Here is a 20,595-nt window from a genome sequence, read left to right as displayed (position 1 = left end):
TATCACAAGCTCTAAGTTCTGTAACTGGAAGAGAAGCTTTTAGCTAAAAGCCTTCATATTGATTTGTGATTACCTTCTACAAAGTGAAACTTACTGTAAGCCACAAAGTACAACTAACTTGAAAGTAAAAATGTCATGTTTTTATAGTCAGTTTTCACAGCCAATGGCTTGAAAATAACATAAATGCAGGGAATTTATTCCCAAATGTTGGTAGTGCATAAGTAGGTACTGTGCAAGCTCCTCCTAGAGTTTTCAGGGTGGAAGCCCTGACCACAGCAGTTGCGCCAAGGCAAGCATAAATCTGATTCACGGAAGCAGACTGTTTACCTAGTCATCAAATCTTCCCAGTGCTGTCTGACACTTGCCCTACAAGCCCATGCCCTGTCTATTTATGAGGAGTTAATCTTACAGGACTACCCTACCCATGCCCCCACCCCCTTCAAAAAAAGACCGCAGGCTGCTTGAATTGAATCAAAGGAATTCCTTTTTTTTTCCCCATTCACTGCTTCTCATGAAAGCTTGGTCAATGGGTACAAGGCAGTCAAATGGAGAATGGAATAACAGTACAAGTGTTATATAGTACAAATATAAAATGCTATATATTACACACATTAATTATAAATAGGCCTTCTGTGCCTTCTAGGTGATATTGCACTTTTGAATTCCTGACACTAACACTAATGCTTCTGTCGGGTGGTCTGGAAAAGTGTCTGCTTAGTGATTCTCAGCCTTCAGCCTTGTTCATCTCTTCATATTAGTATTGAAGCATTCTTAAGAATGGACATGGACATCATACCATTGCCTGGAAATAGTACAGAAATTAATTGTGATCCCTAGTGATACAACGCAAATGCCAATTATAAAATATAGCACACGTAACATGTGATTTCTAATGTGCATTTGCATATAAAGTGACATACCACTTCAGGACCTCAAGGTTGCATTCCAAGGGCCAAATGTTTAATTTCAGGGCTTGTCACTGCCACTGTACTCATGTGTAAGGTAAAGTATTTAAGATAAATTGCTTCAGACAATATCCAAAATATATATATCAGAAAATGTATAACTTCATCAGTTTTTCTGACGAGGTATGTTTTTCTGATGTATGTACGTGTTGTCCTAACACTGCTAGATCATACCTTGTGATCCATGTTGACTAAATGAAGGCGACACCACCCAATGGCAAGCAACTGGTTCAGTCTGCACAGGATTTCTCGGCTATGTACATAATTTCTCCATACATACACTATAGGACCAAAGTATCTAGACACCCCTTCGTCTGGGGCTGTTTTTCATAGTTTGGGCCAGGCCCCTTAGTTCCAGTAAAGGCAAATCATGATGCTACAGCATACAATCACATTCTAGAAGATCCTGTACTTTTGGGAAGGCCTTTTCATGTTTCAGTAAAATAATGCCCCGGGCACACAGCGAGGTCCATATAGAAATTGTTTTGTTGAGAACAGTGAGGAAGAACTTGACTGGCCTGCACAGAGCCCTGACCTCAACCACATCCAACACCTTTGGGATCAATGGGAAAGCCAACTGCGAGCTAGGCGTAATTTCCCAATCAGTGCCCGACCTCACTAATGTTCTTTTGGCTGAATAGAAGCAAATCTCTGCAACAATAATCCAACATCTAGTATAAAGCCTTACCAGAAGAGTTGCTATAGCAGCAAAAGGTGGACCAATTCCATATTAATGCCCATAATTTTGGATGAGATGTTGGATGTCAAGTGTCCACATACTTTTGGCCATGTTGTTTATATGACCATAAATCCAAGCAGGAAATTGATAAATCACAATAATAACATTGCGATATTCACTAGCTGGATGATTTCTTCTTTAACCAAAATCCATTTTGAAGGGCAGAGAAATCATTGCAGTTTATACTCTTGCCCTTGATTTCTTCAAAGGTTGTCACAACACTGAAGACTCCAGAAGTCAGCATATACTGTAGCAGTCTGTATTGTCTTAATGGTCTTCCAAAGAGCAGACAGGGAGTAATTTACCTCAGATGTTGCAATTCAGTGCAGTTGCTTTTCCCAGATAGCTTTTCATTCTTTGACAACTTTTATCTTTTCTTAAAACGATTAATTGGCCAACCAAATATATTGGGAATTTTGGCCAGGATTTTGTTTCTTAATTTCTGTATATTTTTCAGATAGGATGCCTCTTGAGCCAGAACATAATCAACCTGCCCTGAGATAAACCATGTTGTGACAAAGCTCAAGCTGAACCAGAATCAGAGCCAGTGGACACTACCTGTTTCAGGACATTTGGTGCACTACTGCCTAGAACTGCAGTTTTAGTCTTGTTCATACTTATCCACAGAACACAAGTACACCGTAAAAAAACTGTATTTTTACAGTAAAGTGTTTAGCAGAACAACATGCACCAAGCTTTGGACTATTCCAGACTCCAGCCATAATCAAAACCAAACTGAGGCTATGTGAAACAGAGCGGTTACTCAGCCTAGGATGTTTTAGCAAAACGCTGCTTGAGGAGCTGACACCCACCAAAAGCCCAAACACCATCCAGCACTCTGCTTCTCTTACCTCAATGATGTTGGACTCGATGAAGCCTGGCAGTCTTTCATCCTTGCAGATCACACCTGCGTCCTCATCGTGGGTGCAGTCACTGTTGCCCCACCCTCGGGACTGGCAGAACTCAATGCTCTTCTCAGTGCCGCTGCACTGGACATTATCCAGCCAGATCTTCCCTGGGAAGGGGTGGGATTGGATGAACCTAAAGCTAGTGTCCTCTCTCTGCCAACACTTCCCAGTATTCCCTCTGCTTACATCTTCCCGAATCCTGATGCTTGGGTATTTTGGTTCAAAATGTTGGTTACATGGTTCATTTGTAAATTGCTTACACCTCCGAGCATTCTCCTCCCTCCATTGTCCAGCAAACTATACCTACACCATCCCCATCTACACCTACACCCAGCATCCCTCCACTTACACCATCAGGCATGTCTCTTTTCACATGCAACAACCCCCACCAACATTTCCCACTCACCTGTCCCGGGGCCATACTTAGCACTGTGCCTCCAACCGGTAGCACCAACAAAGCCCATCTGTCGGCATAGCACACGTGCATTCTCCAGGGTAAAATCATCATCACAGATGGTACCCCACTCGCCCTTGTAGAAGATCTCCACACGGCCTTCGTTGTGTTTGCGGGGGTAGCCTGCCAGCCGGAACTTCAGCTTCTCACCTTGCTGTTGGGGGGAGGGGGTGGCCTGGCTCAGGCACATAGGTACCCAAACCCATAAATACAGCACCACAGCCACATTCCACCACTGCCACCACACCAAGCTCCTCGTGTCCATGCTTTTGAGTGTGCACAGCCCTGGAACAGTGGGACAGTGGACAGACAATGGGCCTCATTCACAAAACATGTGTATCACATTTGATCATAAACTGTGTGTAAGAACTTCTCCCAGAACATTTCAGCATTCATAATGTTTTTCTCATCTGTATTTGTTCATGGCTGTTTCACAGATCACATGAACAGGATTGCGTATAGAATTTACAAACAGCCAGCATTCATCATCTCATACACCTGGGATATGCACTGTCAGACACATAATTCACCATTTGGCCATTCTCAGCCATAGGAAGCTTAAAAACACCTGGCCAGCATAACCTGAAGATAAGACAGGGCAGGGACTGGGGGGTCATCTGAGGTGTGAATGTGTGTCTGCATGTGTGTGTGAGTCTGTGTGTCAGAGGGGTGTCCATGCCCCTGCCCCATCTCTTTTTCACTACATAAAATATGAAGCCTTTTTTTTAGTCAGTCAGTTTTTTGGGGGGCAACTTGGAAAGAAGAAGTTTGTAACAGTTGGAAGTGGGCATTTGGTAATTGATATCTTAGATAATAATTACCAGATGAAATCAAATAAATATATTTTACATGTTAGATAAGTCAAGTGTTTAAACTGTTGATGCACTTGTGTTTGGTATGCCAAGTGCTGAACTTCAAATGAGGGTGTTAATGGTTAAAACTGCTTAGTTTCGAAAAAAATAAAACATTTTTCAATTAATCCTCACCTTGCTGACAGCACAAAAACAAAGGTCTGCACATGTCTCATTAATCTCATGTTGTGTTTTTATTGGAACATTTTTAAGAACAAAAGTAAGAATAATTTAAGAAAGGTTTTGTGAATGAGCCCAATGTGATTATGAGAGACTTGGTGAACTTGAAAAACCTATTGAAACTGTGTCTGCTGGGATTCCACATTTAGGTTACATGAGAGGTGGTCTGTCACATTTTTTGATCATATATACTAATATTTTTTTTTTTTACATTAATTTCAAGCTGGAAATAAAAATGTACACAACAGTGAAATACTGTCTCTATTAACTGAAATGATAAAATTAACTCACTTTAGCTGAATTAGTAATTATTTTACTTTGTTAGTTTAAATTTCTCTCTGCACAAGTAAAATATGTGTACTGGACATTATTTGTGTACAACTCATGAATTATTATTTTTTCCAGGGTATCTTCAAAGAAGAATTTCCACTGCCTGTACTTCTTGGCAGAGAAAGGTTGACACTGGAAATTCCGAGGATGGTAATACCTGCTCACAACACAACCACAAACTAATGAAGATACTCTCCTGAGATGACCTGGAGACCACACTGACCTTTTAGAACACCTACGTGGAACTAAAACAACTTAATTTTTTTTTAGGCCTACAAAAAAAAACTTGAAGGAATGTGCATCGTGTCTTAAAGACCACAGTGCATATGAAGATCAGCCATGAGGGACTTTTGATACAGCGGATGGACCAGTCCATATAAAATCAATAAAAACAGAACCTTTATTAATTCTGAAAGTGATGATAAAAATGTATATATCAAGACCACTGTACATAGAAATGAGCAGCTTACTGATGTCTGTTATTCACATATTAATACTAAAAATAAAAAACAGACCGTGTATATACCAAGCAGCTTGGCTTTAATTTAAAAATAAGACAAATGAGACAAAATACTTGACCAATATTATGATGTGATGATGATGTGCCCATAAACATGGCTCCACAACAGTGTTACTGCAATTGTGAGAATGTAATGTTTGAACTGGAAATTAGTGTTGGATAGCTGAATTGAGCTGGAGCACGATGCTACTTTGGCAGGATTCAATGGAGGAGGGTTTAATTTACACCCCTGTACCACCATGCCACAGAGGTCGAATCACATGCATCCCTTGGTACCAGGAGAACATCAGCAGCTGATTAAGACTGGTAAGAGCAATAACCGCTATGGAGAAGTGACATCAGCTGTCTGGCAATAATAATCAATATAAGTCTATATCAGAGCTACTTCTTCCCCAAATAAGAACAGTAATCTCTCATAATTACATATGAGGAAACATATTTAAATGCCATAATTGATATAAAACAAAATTCTGACAGCACATACTTGTATGTGAAAAATTAATAATTAAAACATAGGTGTACATTGTAGTGGTATATAAATAGTATGATTGTACAGCAGAAGTACAAGAGAGGGAATCAAGTATGTAGTTCAATGCAAAATAGCTCTATAATGGAACAGGTGTAAAAGGAATTAACTCGGCTGTAATAGAAATGCAGTAAAAAAAATGGTACATTGATTTTGGTCTAGTTCAGTTTTTACTATTGAATTGTTGATAATGAGTCAGCCTGGTTCCAGATCTATAGTGAAAAAGGGGTATAATGAATTAATCTGTTTACAGACTACCAGAGAAAAGGGGGCATAAGAAAGCTAGTGTGGATTTAATCCTACAGTGGAATTGGGCCATATTGATTAAAAGGGAGGTGGGAAACATAGTCTGATGATTTTTGGAATCTCTGGATCTTATGGAATACCATAAGCATTATGCTATCCAGCTGAAACAAAGAATCATTTGTCACCTTTGACTATAGCTCCATATGGAATCCATGCAGTAATTCAAATTTAATACAATTACCCCTGGCAAATGTCTCACTTTTCCAGAACAAAAGAATTTAATTCTTCAACTTTACAAAAACAATGGCAACAAAAAAGTAATCGGAAACAAGACAGAATTTTTGATGCCTCAAATATGCCTCATATTTGAGCTCATAAGCCTCAAGCCTCCTCCAGATGTAATTTGATATGGCCCAAATATACTGTTCATGCAAGGTCTCAAAGGCAAATTGTGGTTGTATTATGTGCTGAAATCAACTCTGGGATGATCTGTCTGGTCAATGAATTCCTGTTTAAGGCTTCTTCAAAGATTATAATGTCAACATTAGAACATTTTTTTCCTTCTAGATCATAATAGCATTAAGTATTTAAGATGAATCAGATTAAGAATTTTTTTTAGTAAAGTTGTTTGGGGGAAAATGCTTCTCAAAACCAAACGCACTTATGCACGCTGAAATTTCAGAAATAACGTGTGTGTTAAAGCTACAGAAAAACTGGCACATTTTCCGTCAAACTGTAGCCTATGTAAGTAGAATGGGAGAACAGTGAGAATATTGTAAGTAGGCCTATAACATGTGGTACTAATAATGAACACTACTAGATATCAGGAAGTGCAGGAACGTGACCTCCCAATGATAATTTCAAGCACAATAGCCAAACGTGATATGTGTTACTTGAGAACGATGTTCAACGTAATTAAAATTAATTAGAGTTTACGACGCCCTAAGCAAGAAGTGCACACTAAACTTGAACAACTTTACCAGATTGTGGCAAAATAATTAAGACCGTCTGTTAAACTTCCCAAAGTTTAGTCGCCTGTGTATAGCAGCGAGTTTTGCATAGCGAGAAAGAAATTTATCGTGTATAACTGAGAATAATTTCTCGAAAACTAATTTGTCACGTGTGTCATTCCGTAACATTGTGATGCAGCGGTCTTGCCATTAAACGTATTACATTTAATTATTACCGTTTCGTAACAAGACTTTCTTTAGACTAAACTAGGCTACTTTAAAGTAGCCTACACTTTTATCATATTAGCCTATGCCAATTGTTTATTGTATGACCACTAAAACACTTACCGTCACGACGGATTCTTTCTTCTTAAGATTTCTGGGGGGGAAAAATTCAGTGACCTAGCAAAAAAATAAAATAAATAAAATAAAAACCCGGTGCATATGTCGAGTAATTTTCAGACTGGTTGTTGGAGTTGAGGTAGCTTATTGATGTGCCGAATCTCAATAGGACGACCCGCTATGCAGCGTGGATTCAGCTCCAACTGGAAAGGAATTCCTCTGGTGTTTCAGTGCGTCGGGTGCGGGACTGCGTACACTTCTGCACGATTTATAAAAAGGGCAGGCATTCCGGAGGAACACTACCCTTTTCATCGTGTGGGTGAACCTCTGCGACATTCCCAACAGTTTTTTTTCTCGTAGCCGCAATTTGATGCATAACTTAATTTGCCCTGAGAAATAAATGGTCACGTTTGTTCTTACATTTATTGTTCCAATAATTGATAAAACCATTCGTATGCACAATAAATAAATAAAATAAAAATCGTTCAGCAGCTTCATCATCCAATTCAAAATGCATTTCTTTGACCATATGTTTGCAGATGTAGCATACGTTTTAGATAAATTAGCATTAATTGTCGTATGTCACAATGCCCACACCCTTGAAGTGAGGGCTGTGCTTGCATCGCCCTCTAGGGGAATTTAAAGTGAATAAGGTGAAGTGAAGATCCCGGAGTGGACCTTCTGACAATCCGTTTTTCCTGCTCAGCCTTGATTATTAACAGAATCCGTATGCGCTTGCTAACCGAATGAAAAAATAAAATAATTTTCAGGCATGATTTCACCTATGGTCAGAAATGTGGAGCTGGAAAGCAGAATCGTGGAGGGGAATACAAGCAGAAGACAATGAGGTGAATGCGTGTCTAGGCATCCAAGCAGCTTTAATGTAACTTTCACATCCTGTCCTTACATCAAGCGCTGCGTTCCATTGGTCCTGTCTGTAAAAACAATAACTGTTCTTGACTAATGGTGAAGTTATATGGAGGATAGACCACTGTATTGACAAATCATAGCCTGATACAATGCTACATTAGAAACATAACTAATGTGACAGATTTCCAAGCTAAATCATCCTACACAATGGGGCTTGATTACTTATGACATCACTGAGGAGTGCTGTTTTCCATGTTGTTTTACCCAGAGCCATAGATTGGGGTGGCAGGTATGCCATCCCGCTAAGTTATACCTTGGTGGGACAGCATGCCCATGGTCCTGATGTCTGAAATATCAAGACATGTGGTCCTGCTGGAGCTGACTGTTCCCTGGGCAGACCAGATGGAGGAGGCCTATGAGAGGAAAAGGGCCAAGTATGAGGACCTGGTTGGCGTGTGCCGGAGGAAGGGATGGAGGGCACAATGTGTTCCCATAGAGGTGGGCTGCAGAGGCTTTGCAGGCCAGTCTCTCCACAGGGCCCTCAAACACTTTAGCATTACAGGACTGCACAGCAGGAAAGCCATCAAGAACACCACTGAGGCTGCAGAGAGGGCGTCAAATGGCTGTGGATCAAGAGGGGGGATTCGTGGACAATACATGCTACATGGACACAAGCTTGGGCCTGATCAACTCTGGCTGGGTCACCTGGGTGAGGGTGCATAATTGTTGAAAGACCTGAAACACCCCATGACCCCAGGTTGCATCACTGATGATGTGTCCAAGTGCATTGCAAAATGTGTGAAATGAACTAGTCCAGTCTGGCTTAGCCAGTGATGTCCAGGAACAGGCTGGTTGACTACCACGAATAATGTGGTGACAGCTGGAGTGACAGCGGACAGCTCGGAGAGACGGCACCCGGGGCAGGGAGGGTTAGCATCAGAAACTGCAGCTCCCGAGAAGGACAACAAACAAGCTATGGAAACCCTTAGAGAAATGCCCCCAGGGGTGCCTGAGAGGGGGGGAGGATGAGCATCCCAACTGGACAGACACTCAGGCAACGACCCAAGATAACAGAGTATGGACCATGAGTGCCGTATGTTTATGTGGCATAGTTTGAAAAAAACCCACGTGATCTGAAGATCCGCCTGGACAAGATGAGATGCTTGAGTGGAGAGAAAGTGGTGCAACGCACAGGAGCAATACCTGGTGAGATGCAGGAGGAGCCAGACCTGGAGTCACCTCACAGTGCCGGGAACCTCAGGCTCCACCCCAAGCACAGAGTCAGAACATTGGGCCTCATTCACCAATATCTTCCCAAGTTTTTTCTTAAATTTGTTCTTGATAAAATTCCTAAGAAAAGTCTATGTCAGATTCACGACGTGTTCTTAAACCGCAGAATTGTTCGCACGTGTTCTTAAAATGATGAATCCCATTGTCCTCGTAAGTGTAAAGCGTGTGCCAGTTGTTCCTAATTAGCATAGGTAAACGCCCCGCCAATCCCCATAAAAGGGCATTGGACTGTAGGCCGTGTGCACACACATCAATCGAAAATAAAAGTTGAGCGAACGAAGTCAATAATGCTCAAACGAAAATCTAAAGACGGTGGAGCACCAGACTCCAAACGCAAGAAAAACTTCAGTAGTTCTGAAGTGGAGGTTTTGCTGCGGGAAGTGAACAACAAACGACCTGTCATATTTAGTAGCGTCAGTAGTGGATATAAAATAACACAAAAAAATGCATGGGATGATATTACTCGTTCAGTGAACGCTGTATCCGGAGAAGGGCGCACAACTGATGAAATAAAAAAAATGGTTTGATGTCAAATCTGAGGCAAAAAAAAAAAAAAAAAAAAAAAAATACTGGTGGGAGTGGGCGCAAGGAATTGCGTGTTATGCATTCAAACGACAAAGCGCTTCTCGTCACACTAATACCGCTAATTAAATCAACCGGCAGTAAACTGCATCGGAGTACACCCGTCGCTGCATTTTGCCAGTCATTTTGGTGTCACCCCCTAGTGACGTTCCCTTCTTCAACATGTCCATGTGTTTAAAAAGTGTTACTTAAGTGCTTAGTTTGTATTCAAAATTTAAACATTTGCTTTTGCAGTATAGACCAAACATTTCATAATTGAAACCCCCAAAAATAAGGTCACTACAATGGTTTGATTTTTATCATTTACTCCCGCTGAGGCAACCACCCTCTGAGGCAGAACCTGGCACCTTAATGCTCTGTAAAATAATGAAAATAAAAAAATATTATAAATGATACAAAATATTATTGTAATTAAAACCTATAATATTATACAACTGTAGAATTGAATAAAACGCAATAACCAATTATTTTTCACAAACATGTCAGGACTCGAATGTGCGTAAGTGTGCTCTTTAGTGTGCATAGATTCTATCTACGATGGCCTGCAGCTAACAAGGAGAGAGAGTGGCTCCAGTTGATGTGATGAGGTTGTAAACGGGATCCTCAAGAGCCTATGCAAGGTCTTTGACTGCACCATGAAGGACACCACATCACTCTAGAGAACCAGCAAGGAGTTGGAGTCATGGCTGACGGGAGTGGACAAATCAGGGCTACCTGGGAAGTTCAAGGCCTGGATAAACCAGCACAATTGTTTCATGTAATTTGGCACAATTTTGATATCAACACTTTTAATGGCAGGTCTAGATTTGAAGTAATGACTTAAAGATAGTGGTTTGTATGTGTTAGTAACTTGGCATTTTTGTACGTTGAAAATGTGTTTTCATCAGATCATATATTCCCTGTCTTGTTCGCTTTTTAATTTAAATCGTGAACAGCCTAACCACTCAGGACGCATCCCATTCTTCCGCATTCTTTTACAGAAGCGGAACGGTCATCAATGATAGAAAACCGCTGAAAAAAATCAATATTCTCCACCCACATCGCGCACAGGAGATGCTTGACCTCGTCGTCGTGGGTAGCGAGGCAAAACGCTTTCAAAACGCATTTCTCAGTTACAAACTATAGAAACGATCCCCGAAAGCATAATCTTAATTTTAAACTTGTACTTGTGTACGTCCCGCCATTAATCTCAGAACTGATTTAATTTATGGTTGCCCTGCACGATGGACTTCGACTTCAAACGAATTTTGAATTAATGTGAATGTACCGCAGAAATATTCTTCCCGTTGCAAAGCTCAGTGCCTTTTACGCACCTCCGTGGTAGAAGAGAAACTGCATGCAATTCGACAGGCCTATTTCACAGAGCATATCTAAAACTCTATTTAACATATAAAGTAATTCAAAACACGATCTTCCCAGCGCTGGTACTTATTAGCTGGTATCACCGTACTACACACAACGTCCATAATCTAGCCTAAATATTTTATAACGGACATTGGCTACCTACACTCCGAAGTCTCTTGGCTCGTTTTTTTCCCCACGAGTATCCATTCATAATCTTATGATTAATTTGGAATTAATATTCTGTAGGTAAATATCATAACGTGGGGAGGAGACATTGATTTCGATACACAGCTGTAGTAGATTTACACAAAAAATGTATCCCATGTAGTCGAATCAAAGGGCCTTGACAGTCAGTATGTTTTTCTCATAAACACGGTTTGTTAAAAGATCTGTTCGTTTATTCCTATTATGATTTTTTCATTGTAACCATAAATAAGCTGACCAATCAAAACGCATCATCTTCCTCCGCCTACTTCACAGAAGCGGAACCTTCATCAATGATGGAGAACGATTGATAGCCTATATATTCATATTCTCCATCCGCTTCGCGCTCAGAAGGGGATGCATAATTTAGTCATCGCACACAGCGAGACCAAACACTTTCGAATTGCATTTCTCAGTAATAAACTATAAGCTAGTCGAAAGAAACGATCCCTGAAAGTATATAGTCCTAATGTTAAGCTTTGCAACGAGCCGTTTCTTTTATGACAATGGAGAGATGCGAACAACAATACAAGGTCCAGGCAATCAGTTTAGTAAATACACAAAATAATTTATTATTATAAGATGGCAACTTGGTACACACACAATACGCAGATCAAGGTGGCCTAAATTATTCCTCCTCTTTGCCTCAACTATGGGCCTCGTTGAGCAGCTAGGGGTGGGGACTGGCCGTTAACCCTGGCCAAAGGGCTAAGCTGTACCATGACCAATAAAATGCTAAAATAAGGATATTGCTAATACAGTTTATTAAGCTAAAACATCATAATAATAGATTAAAACAGAAGAGAGCAATCTGAGCGACTCAAGGCAGGTAACGCAGAACACTTATCTGTGCAGTTCGAGGAATTCGGTCTCCGTGCAAGTCTACGATCTTTGCAACCCCTTTTCACAAACGGCAGAGCCCCTAGCTTTCTTCAGTTTTAGCGCACCCTCACCTCATGAAAGAGTCCCTCTTTTATTAATTCAGTCCTGTTCTCTTGCAGGGCAATTCGTCCAGTCAGGTGCACTCAGTTAGGCGTCCATCCAGGTGCGCTAAATTAGGCTATGTGGGCATGGCAGGTAAACTACGTGGGCGTGGCAGGTACACTCCATTCATCACAGCTTGTACTTGTGTACATCGCATTAAACTAAGAACTGATTTAATCTATGGTTGCCCTGCTTGTACTTCGGCTTCACCAAAATAATTATGAATGAATGTGCATGTACCGAAGAAATATTCTTCTCGTTGCAAATTACTGTCTCAGTGTCTTTTACGCACCGCTGTAGCAGAAGAGCGGAACTGCGTTTAATGTGGCAGGCCTATTTCACAGGGCAGCATGTCTAAAACTATTCAACATATAAAATAATTTATAACATGATCTTCCCAACACTGATACGTATTAACTTATATCACCGTACTGCACACAACCTTCACAGTGTAAATAAACATCCGACATTAAAGTCTGTTGGATACTCGTGAAAAAACGAACCCATTCATAATCTTGTGATGAATCCGGAAGGCCGTGCGCTCGTTCTGCAGAATAATATCGTCTTTAGCAGTATAATTCCGTATTACAATTTTTATTGTAACCATAAAAAGGATAAATGACTCAGAACGCGTACCTCAACCTGCGCATTGTTTTCAGTAGCGAAACTATCATCAATGACAGAGAACTGTTGATATGTATCAACATCCTCTCTCCGTTTCGCGCTCAGAAGGGGATGTATTATTTAATCTTCATGAGTAGCGAGACCAAACGCTTTCGCAACGCATTTCTCAGTTATGAACTATTGAAATGATCCTTGAATGTATAGCCTTAACGTGCAACTGCTACTCGTCGGGGTCCCTTTAAAGTAGCAACTGGTTTCATCTGTGGTTGTTCTGACCGATGCCTTTCGGCTAACCAAACTGTGTACAGCGGTGCGCCACACGATTTCAGACCCCGGCATGTAACTACCCACTCCCCACTTACAGCAAACACGTTACTGAATAGTAGATAATACGTATGACTGTAACGCGCTTGTATGTGTCCTGTGATTAATTGAGCCAACAAAACACGCCATACAACCAGCCAAGCGATATATTTAGCAACGGTAGCGACAGGCAACGCTGAGTAAAACACATAAAACCCCGTTTTCAACATACAAAAATGCCCAGTTAAGTTAAAGGCCTGCCATTAAAAGAATTGATATCAAAATTGTGCCAAGTTACATAAAACAATGTTGGCTATCTTAGCATCAAACACATTAAACAAACTGTATTCCAAAGTGATGCTGCCCAATGTTTCCTAAATTCTTTCATGTAATTTAAGAATGATCGTATGTGTATTGGTATAAAAGTCTGTTTATAAATGTGAACGAATGTGTTACGTGCTGCTAGGGAAATGTCCCCAGGGGGATAATTAAGTATTGAATCAGTGGCTGACTCTGGCCGTTTGAAGGGCAGGGGCGAAAAAATAAAAAGGGCACCTACTGCACGACATGGGGCCCCACCAGCGTGCAAAAATCTATGATGAATCATGTTTTCTCACTTGGAAGGGCATCTAAGAGGGCACTTTATGAGTTTTTTTTCATCAGAAAGGCACCTGTAGGGAACCTCAAGTTTATCCCATTGTAAGGGCACCTATATGCCACCACATCACGTTTTCTCCACTGGAGGGGAATCCATTAGGAAACTTCCCCACATTCTCACGCATGTAGGGACACCCTTTACAGCACTGCATCACATTTTATCCACTGGAGGGGCACTTCTCCATTAGAGGAGCACCTAATTGGGCACTTCATGATGTTTTCTCACCTGAGGAGTACCCTATACATCACTGCATCCCATTTTCTCTACTGGAAAGGGCACCCTTTGGGACACTGTCATGTAGGGGCGGCATAGAGGGCACTTTATAACGGCACCCTTTTCCTTTGGCAGGGTACCCATAGGGAACGTCAAGTGTAGACCATTGTAATGGCCCGTTATAGGGCACTGTATAACGTTTTCAACATTAGAAGGGCACTCATTAAGACACGTTATCAAATTTTCTTGCGACGCTTTTTCAACCATGGGGGCAGCAAGGGGGGCAACCCCCCCCCCCCCAGTCCGCCAGTGTATTGAATATGTGTGTATATATGTATGTACAGTACTTATTGTAAATTCAGTATTGTTTATTTTTTTTTGTGAACAATTTTTTTTTTTCAGAAAATGAGTGGGTAGGGCATACATTACAGAGAAAATTGTTCATAATAGGATAACATGTCTGTGCCTCTCCCCCACCCCGCAACACCCCAAACAAAAAAAAATAAAAAGAGGAGGACAAGCCCCCTCCTCCTGAAATGGTGGCATATAAAACAATGATAATAAAACTAAATGCATACAATAAACAGTATAGAGTGGTGTACATTAGTATACATGAACAAAGGTGCATTGCTAAATATATAACCGTCTCACTCTGTAGGTTGTACCAATGATTTGACAGCTAGATAGGCTTCCTTCCAAGCCTCAATTGTATTCCCTTTAGCTCCATGAATGCGAGCTGTTGATACCTCCATAGAAATAATATCAAGATAAGTGAGGATCCACTGTTGTCGGGACACAGAGTGTGGGGGATTCCACCAATCTACAAGCATCTTTTTAGACCCGCGAGCAGTAATCTCTTCTGTTGATGTGATGAATTAAGATTAGAATATAAATTCAGTATTTATTTGAAATCACAAGCATACAAGGACTCATACATTTTGTAAAATGAACTTGACAACAAAGTATAAACATATCTTTCTGGAGGAATATCCCTTCTATAGGTATTGACCAGAAGTTTCATATAGTCATGTAAGTGTCATGCATGAGGCAACTTTTGTTATTAGACAATTTGATGTGACACAAAGTTTGAATGAGAACAGTGGGCCTCATTCACCAATATCTTCCTAAGTTTTTTCTTAAATTTGTTCTTGCGTAAGGTCCTAAGAAAAGTCTACGTCAGATTCATGACGTGTTCTTAAACCGCAGAATTGTTCGCACCCGTGTTCTTATAATGATGAATCCCATTGTCCTCCTAAAAGAGAAGTCAAGAATGCCCAAACAAAAATCTAAAGATGGCGGAGCACCGGACTCCAAATGTAAGAAAAACTTCAGTAGTTCTGAAGTGGAGGTACTGCTGCAGGAAGTGAACAGCAAACGACCTGTCATATTTAGTAGCGTCAGTAGTGGATATAAAATAACACCAAAAAAAGATGCATGGGATGCTATTACTCATTCAGTGAACGCTGTATCCAGAGAAGGGCGCACAACTGATGAAGTAAAAAAAAAAAAGGTTTTATGTCAAATCTGAGGCAAAAAAAAAAGGTGGGATTGGGCGCAAGGAATTGCGTGTTATGCATTCAAACGACAAAGCGCTTCTCCTCACATTAATACCGCTAATTAAATCAACCGGCAGTAAACTGCATCGGAGAAACTAGCTGTTTCAACTCGTCGCTGAACAAAAAATTTATTGCCAGTCATTTTGCTGTCACCCCCCTCTGATGGTGTCACCCGGTGCAGTGTTCTCTTCAACATGTCCATGTGTTTAAAAAGTGTTACCTAAGTGCTTAGTTTGTATTCAAAATTTAAACATTTGCTTTTGCAGTATAGACCAAACATTGTATAATTGAAACCCCAAAAATAAAAGGTCACTACAATGGTTTGATTTTTATCATTTATTTACAGATTAACTCCTGCTGAGGCAACCACCCTCTGAGGCGGAACCTGGCACCTTAATGCTTTGTAAAATAATGAAAATAATTATTAAAAAATATTATAAATTATAAAAATATGATTGTAATTTAAATCCTATATTATACAACTGTGAAGAAAACGCAATAACCAATTATTTTGCACAAACATGTCAGCACTCAAATGTGCGTAAGTGTGCTCTTCAGTGTGCGTAGATTCTGTTCTTACCTAAGAACAAATCCCAAATAAGAAAACATTGGTGAATGTCAAAATCTTCGTGAAAATTGCATAAGTGGGTTTTAAGAAGAAAATTCTTCTTAAGAATGGTTGGTGAATGATGCCCATTGTGTTGAAATGGTAAGATTAAGAAAACACTGGGTGAAATTACTTGAAAGAATTTAGGAAACATTGGCAGCATCGCTGTGGAATACAGCTTGTTTAATGTTTGTGAGCTAAAATAGCCAATATTGTTTCATGTAACCTGGCACAATTTTGATATCAAAACTTTTAATGGCAGGCCTAGATTTGAAGTAATGACTTATAGATAGTGGTTTGTCTGTGTTAGTAACTTGGCATTTTTATACGTGGAAAACGTACTCGGCTGCGGCTCTGGTTTTACAAAGGTAAATCATGATCATCAATGATGATGTCACAGAGGGGACAGGCCTCAAGAATGACATCACAGAGGAGTGGGTCTCCCTGCTGTCATAGCCCTGTACAATGCTGCTTGATATGGATTCTACAAGGCAGCACCGTAAAGAGGCTGAAAGCAAAGAGCAAGTAAATTGCTTTGTGGTGGGTTATATTCTGAGATGCTTTCTATAAAATAGTGGACAGGTTGTCCTGAGGCCTACATCTGCGCTGTGTTGTGTGGCACTGTACTCCACCTGGTAGGAACTGTCATTCTATGCTCAAACTCTTATAGAACCAGGTTGTTGGTGTCAGAGAACTTCTCTAGGTGGATAATGTGCCTTCTTGCTCACCCAGTTTTCAAAGTCAACAAGACAAAAAAAAAAAAAAAAAAATGTTAGTTCAACATGACATGAAGGCAAATGTGTTAAATGTATTACAAATAGGTCAATATTTTTGAAACAAACAAACAAACAAAAAAACAGGAACTCAATTCAGGACAGGATATGACAGAAGCTGTCTTGTAATTTTACCATTTAAAAAAAAAAAATCTTTTGAAGAGCCTAACGTTGAAAGCCTGTTACCAAAATGCTAATCATACAGGATGAATTAGCCAAACTGTTTAAACCAGGTATACATTATAGTGTGTCCCAGTTAATACGAAATATTTTAATTGTGTCATTCGTTTCAAATGTTATTAATTTTGCTAAGCCTACCTGCTGTTTCTTGCCGAGAAACTAGCCCCCCCCCCCCCCTTCCCCTTCGGTGGACATCAACAAAAAGGGGGGAAACACCTGAACAATACAACCCAATCTACTTGACAAACATTTTAGCGCTACTGGAACTTACCATAATAAATAGAATTTTTGTTCTAAACTCATCTTAAAACAGTAAACTACGTGTCTTTGTATTATTAGCTAACTACCTAAAAAATAAAAGGAATGACGCATTCGCAAACAATATAGCCTACGGCTCGTGTAAATTGACATGCTAACTCGTAAGCTAACGTTAGACTATGCCAAATATTCATAATTTAAATGCCCAACCCGCAAAATGACATTTGTTTACTGATTTTTGCTGTTATCTGCAACAACGAACTGTGTCTAATTATTTTGTGCAAAAATGGAAGACACAGACTGTAAAATCGGGCTGTGTGATTTAGCTCGGTCGTACTAGCCATCTCGTACAGCCTATGTTATGAACACAAACAGTAAAAGCTCGGTTTCTGTCATTGATGTTCCAAATGTCAATCTGAATGACAATATCGTGATTTTTATTATTACTATTATTATTTGCAAAAAAATAAACAATCTGTCTTCATCTGTTTAGAATCATGATTCATTTTCCAGGTCACGTAGCTCGGATTTAAATAGCAAGCTAGCGCATCTTGGTATGAACGGTTCGGCCGCGGCACTCCGTACTTGTCCCTCATCTCCCATCTCGGTGGCTTCATCATCGTAATGACCATCGTTAAACTCCATAGTGGAAAAAAATAACGCTAGATGTGAATCCAAGGCAAACAAATTTGTCTCCAACATCCTGTTCCTAAACGATTTGCTTTGACCAAAGCAAAGGCGTGTTTCTAAGCCTTTCTGTTTACAAGACTACCAAGATGGAACCTCATTTGCCACAGTTTGCGCAGTAAGCTTTCATTGAAGGCGATATGAACCAATCCCCTTTCAGGTTCTGGACGTTTTCTACACCAATGAACGCACTCCATTTACAGGAACACCTTTCATGACAAGATGGAAAAGTTAGCTAAAACGATGATAAAAGTGAATGCTGTTTCGTAAATCCATGGAAATAAGTGTCTGAAAGTTGGTCAGATAGCAGTGTTTCTGGGTATTTGCTTCTATGAATTTAGTTGGGTAGGTGTAGAATTAAGCGGTTGAGTGATTTTTAGAGCTGTATTTGGTGGTCACATCCGGCAAAATGACAGCATGAACAAATTGATTATTATTAAGTCCAGAAAGGAAACTTCCTTAGGAAATACTAAGCTCACATAGGACTATGCATGAAAAAGTAGCGTTTAATACAGGGATGCACTGCTCCCGCCCTGGAGGGCAGGTCTAAATACTGTTTTTTTGTTCCGACCTTTACCTTAGTTTTCGTTTTATGACATCACTGTAAACTACTCTGGCACTGTACTGTGATTGAGCAAATTAAATGATTAAAAGCAGAAGTTGGCACAAAATCCTGAAATGCATTGGGCCTTGTTGTGCACCCCTGGTACAGAACCCTGGTTTTCAAACTTGGTCCTCGTCCAAGTTTGCCTCGATCTTATTTTCTCAGTCATTCGAACCATTTAAAAAATTTTTTTTTTTTTTTTACCTCAGATACACACATTTCAGTGATCAAGTGACTATCATTTAGAACCCAGTTGATTTCACTGCCAGTTAATAATTAAATCAATTGAAATGTAACATCTTTCTAAAGCAATCAATATAGTACAGCGCAATGCAGAAAGTTTGTTGCCCTGACTGGCTGAAAGTCCTGGATGTGAATGTGGAATATTGATATTTCATGTCATACACTGCTATTTGTGACGAAAGGAGGAACAAGCATCCTTCAGTAGACTTAAGGAATAATTAAGGACAATTAACTGCTCATTGTTATTCAGCAGCTGAAATTATGAAAGTGATGAAAACCAATGGGTCCAAGGATCAAATTTGAAAATCTCTGGTTTAGAAGGTCAGTCAGGTGAAATTATTTTTCACAAAAATGACGCAGTATCATCTGTATTTTCATCATAATGAAAAGGTTTGGTCTGAACTTTGACTAACAGCTAAAAGGAAGTATTACTTAATATACTCAAAAAAAGGGAGTTTATGAATAAAAAGTCTTAACAATTGCATTTACTTCTCAAAGTCAGGTACTGTAAATGTGCTGGAAGGCTAGTTAAAGATTGCTTTAAAGTATTGCTATATAAAAATTAGATGGATTTTAACAGCCTGGGGATCCCACATCTCTCATTGCCCTTATCCATGATGGAATACATAGTATTTTATACATATTTTTCAGTTGGATATATGCAGAAACAGGTATACATACACCCATGGCCACTTTATTTGGTACATCTGCTCATTAATGGTAATGTGTCCAAACAGGGAATCATGTGGCCACAAGTCCCATTACTTTTTCTCTCCTAAAATGGGGGGACTATGGATAAAAAGATAATTCCTATATGGATCACCCAATATGAATGTAAATACCCTCCAATTAAAGTGGACAGTCTGCACTTTAACCTCACATTCATTGTTTTATTTCAAATCCAATGTGCTGGAGTACAGAGCGAAAACAACAGAAATGTGCCACTGTCTCTGCATTTACAGTAAAGGTATATAACCATGCAGACATGGTGTAGAGCTTTAGTGGTTGTTTTACCGAACATTAGAATGGGTCATGTAAGCGTGGTCTAAGTGACTTTGTCCATTGTATGATTGTTGGTGCCAGATTTGGTGGTTCCAATGTCTGAGAAACAGCTGACCTCCTTTCATTTTCAAGCACTACAGGCTCTAGAGTTACAGTTAATGGTGTGATAAAAAAAATCTAGTGAGCAGCAGTTCTTTGTAATGTGCCAGGTCACAAAGTTACACCTATCTAGTACCAGGTAGGACCCACTTTTGACTCCAGGACAGCCTGAATTATTCACAGCATGGGTTCAAAAAGGTGCACTGAGTACACTGACATCACTGTCATGTCCATGGAACCCGATTGAGATGATACATGCTTTGTGACATGATGCATTATCCTGCAGGAAGTATCTAGCTGAAAAAGGGTAGACTGTGGCCATAAAAGGGATGCACATTCTCAGCAACAACGTTCAGGTATCCTGTAGCATTCAAATGATGCTTAATTGGCATTGAGGGGCCTAATGTGCACACCATTATACCACCATCACCAAACTGAACCGTTGAATGGATGGATCCATGGATTCACCTGTTTACACCAAATTCTGACCTTACCATCTGCTT

General features: G+C 40.0%; 1 protein-coding gene, 2 non-coding genes and 1 pseudogene across 7 annotated transcripts in view; all 4 read right to left on the bottom strand.

Moving 5' to 3' along the window:
- Nucleotides 1–7,583, bottom strand: part of LOC118231740 (lysyl oxidase homolog 3A-like) — a 48,398-nt gene extending 40,815 nt beyond the window's left edge. For 2 of the 5 annotated variants that reach the window (XM_035425894.1, XM_035425892.1), the window contains exons 1-3: nucleotides 7,018–7,583; nucleotides 3,019–3,351; nucleotides 2,556–2,719 (exon numbers count right to left, since the gene is read on the bottom strand). In XM_035425894.1, the coding sequence (XP_035281785.1) occupies nucleotides 2,556–2,719; nucleotides 3,019–3,331 (477 nt within the window). In that variant the 5' untranslated portion in view covers nucleotides 3,332–3,351; nucleotides 7,018–7,583. The remainder of the gene's footprint in view (nucleotides 1–2,555; nucleotides 2,720–3,018; nucleotides 3,352–7,017) is intronic. The other 3 variants (XM_035425895.1, XM_035425891.1, XM_035425893.1) reach the window with 3 other exon arrangements.
- Nucleotides 7,584–10,692: 3,109 nt separating this feature from the next.
- On the bottom strand, nucleotides 10,693–10,903 carry LOC118232659. The gene has a single exon (XR_004766365.1). It is a non-coding gene; the product is annotated as a small nucleolar RNA U3 (small nucleolar RNA).
- A 634-nt stretch (nucleotides 10,904–11,537) lies between these two features.
- Nucleotides 11,538–11,767, bottom strand: LOC118232662 (annotated as a pseudogene).
- Nucleotides 11,768–12,903: 1,136 nt separating this feature from the next.
- On the bottom strand, nucleotides 12,904–13,117 carry LOC118232660. The gene has a single exon (XR_004766366.1). It is a non-coding gene; the product is annotated as a small nucleolar RNA U3 (small nucleolar RNA).
- Between the last annotated feature and the right edge of the window lie 7,478 nt (nucleotides 13,118–20,595).

This window comes from Anguilla anguilla, chromosome 7, assembly GCF_013347855.1.
Source record: "Anguilla anguilla isolate fAngAng1 chromosome 7, fAngAng1.pri, whole genome shotgun sequence".
Classification (NCBI taxonomy): Eukaryota; Metazoa; Chordata; class Actinopteri; order Anguilliformes; family Anguillidae; genus Anguilla; species Anguilla anguilla.
This window is presented reverse-complemented; position numbering and strand designations above follow the sequence as displayed.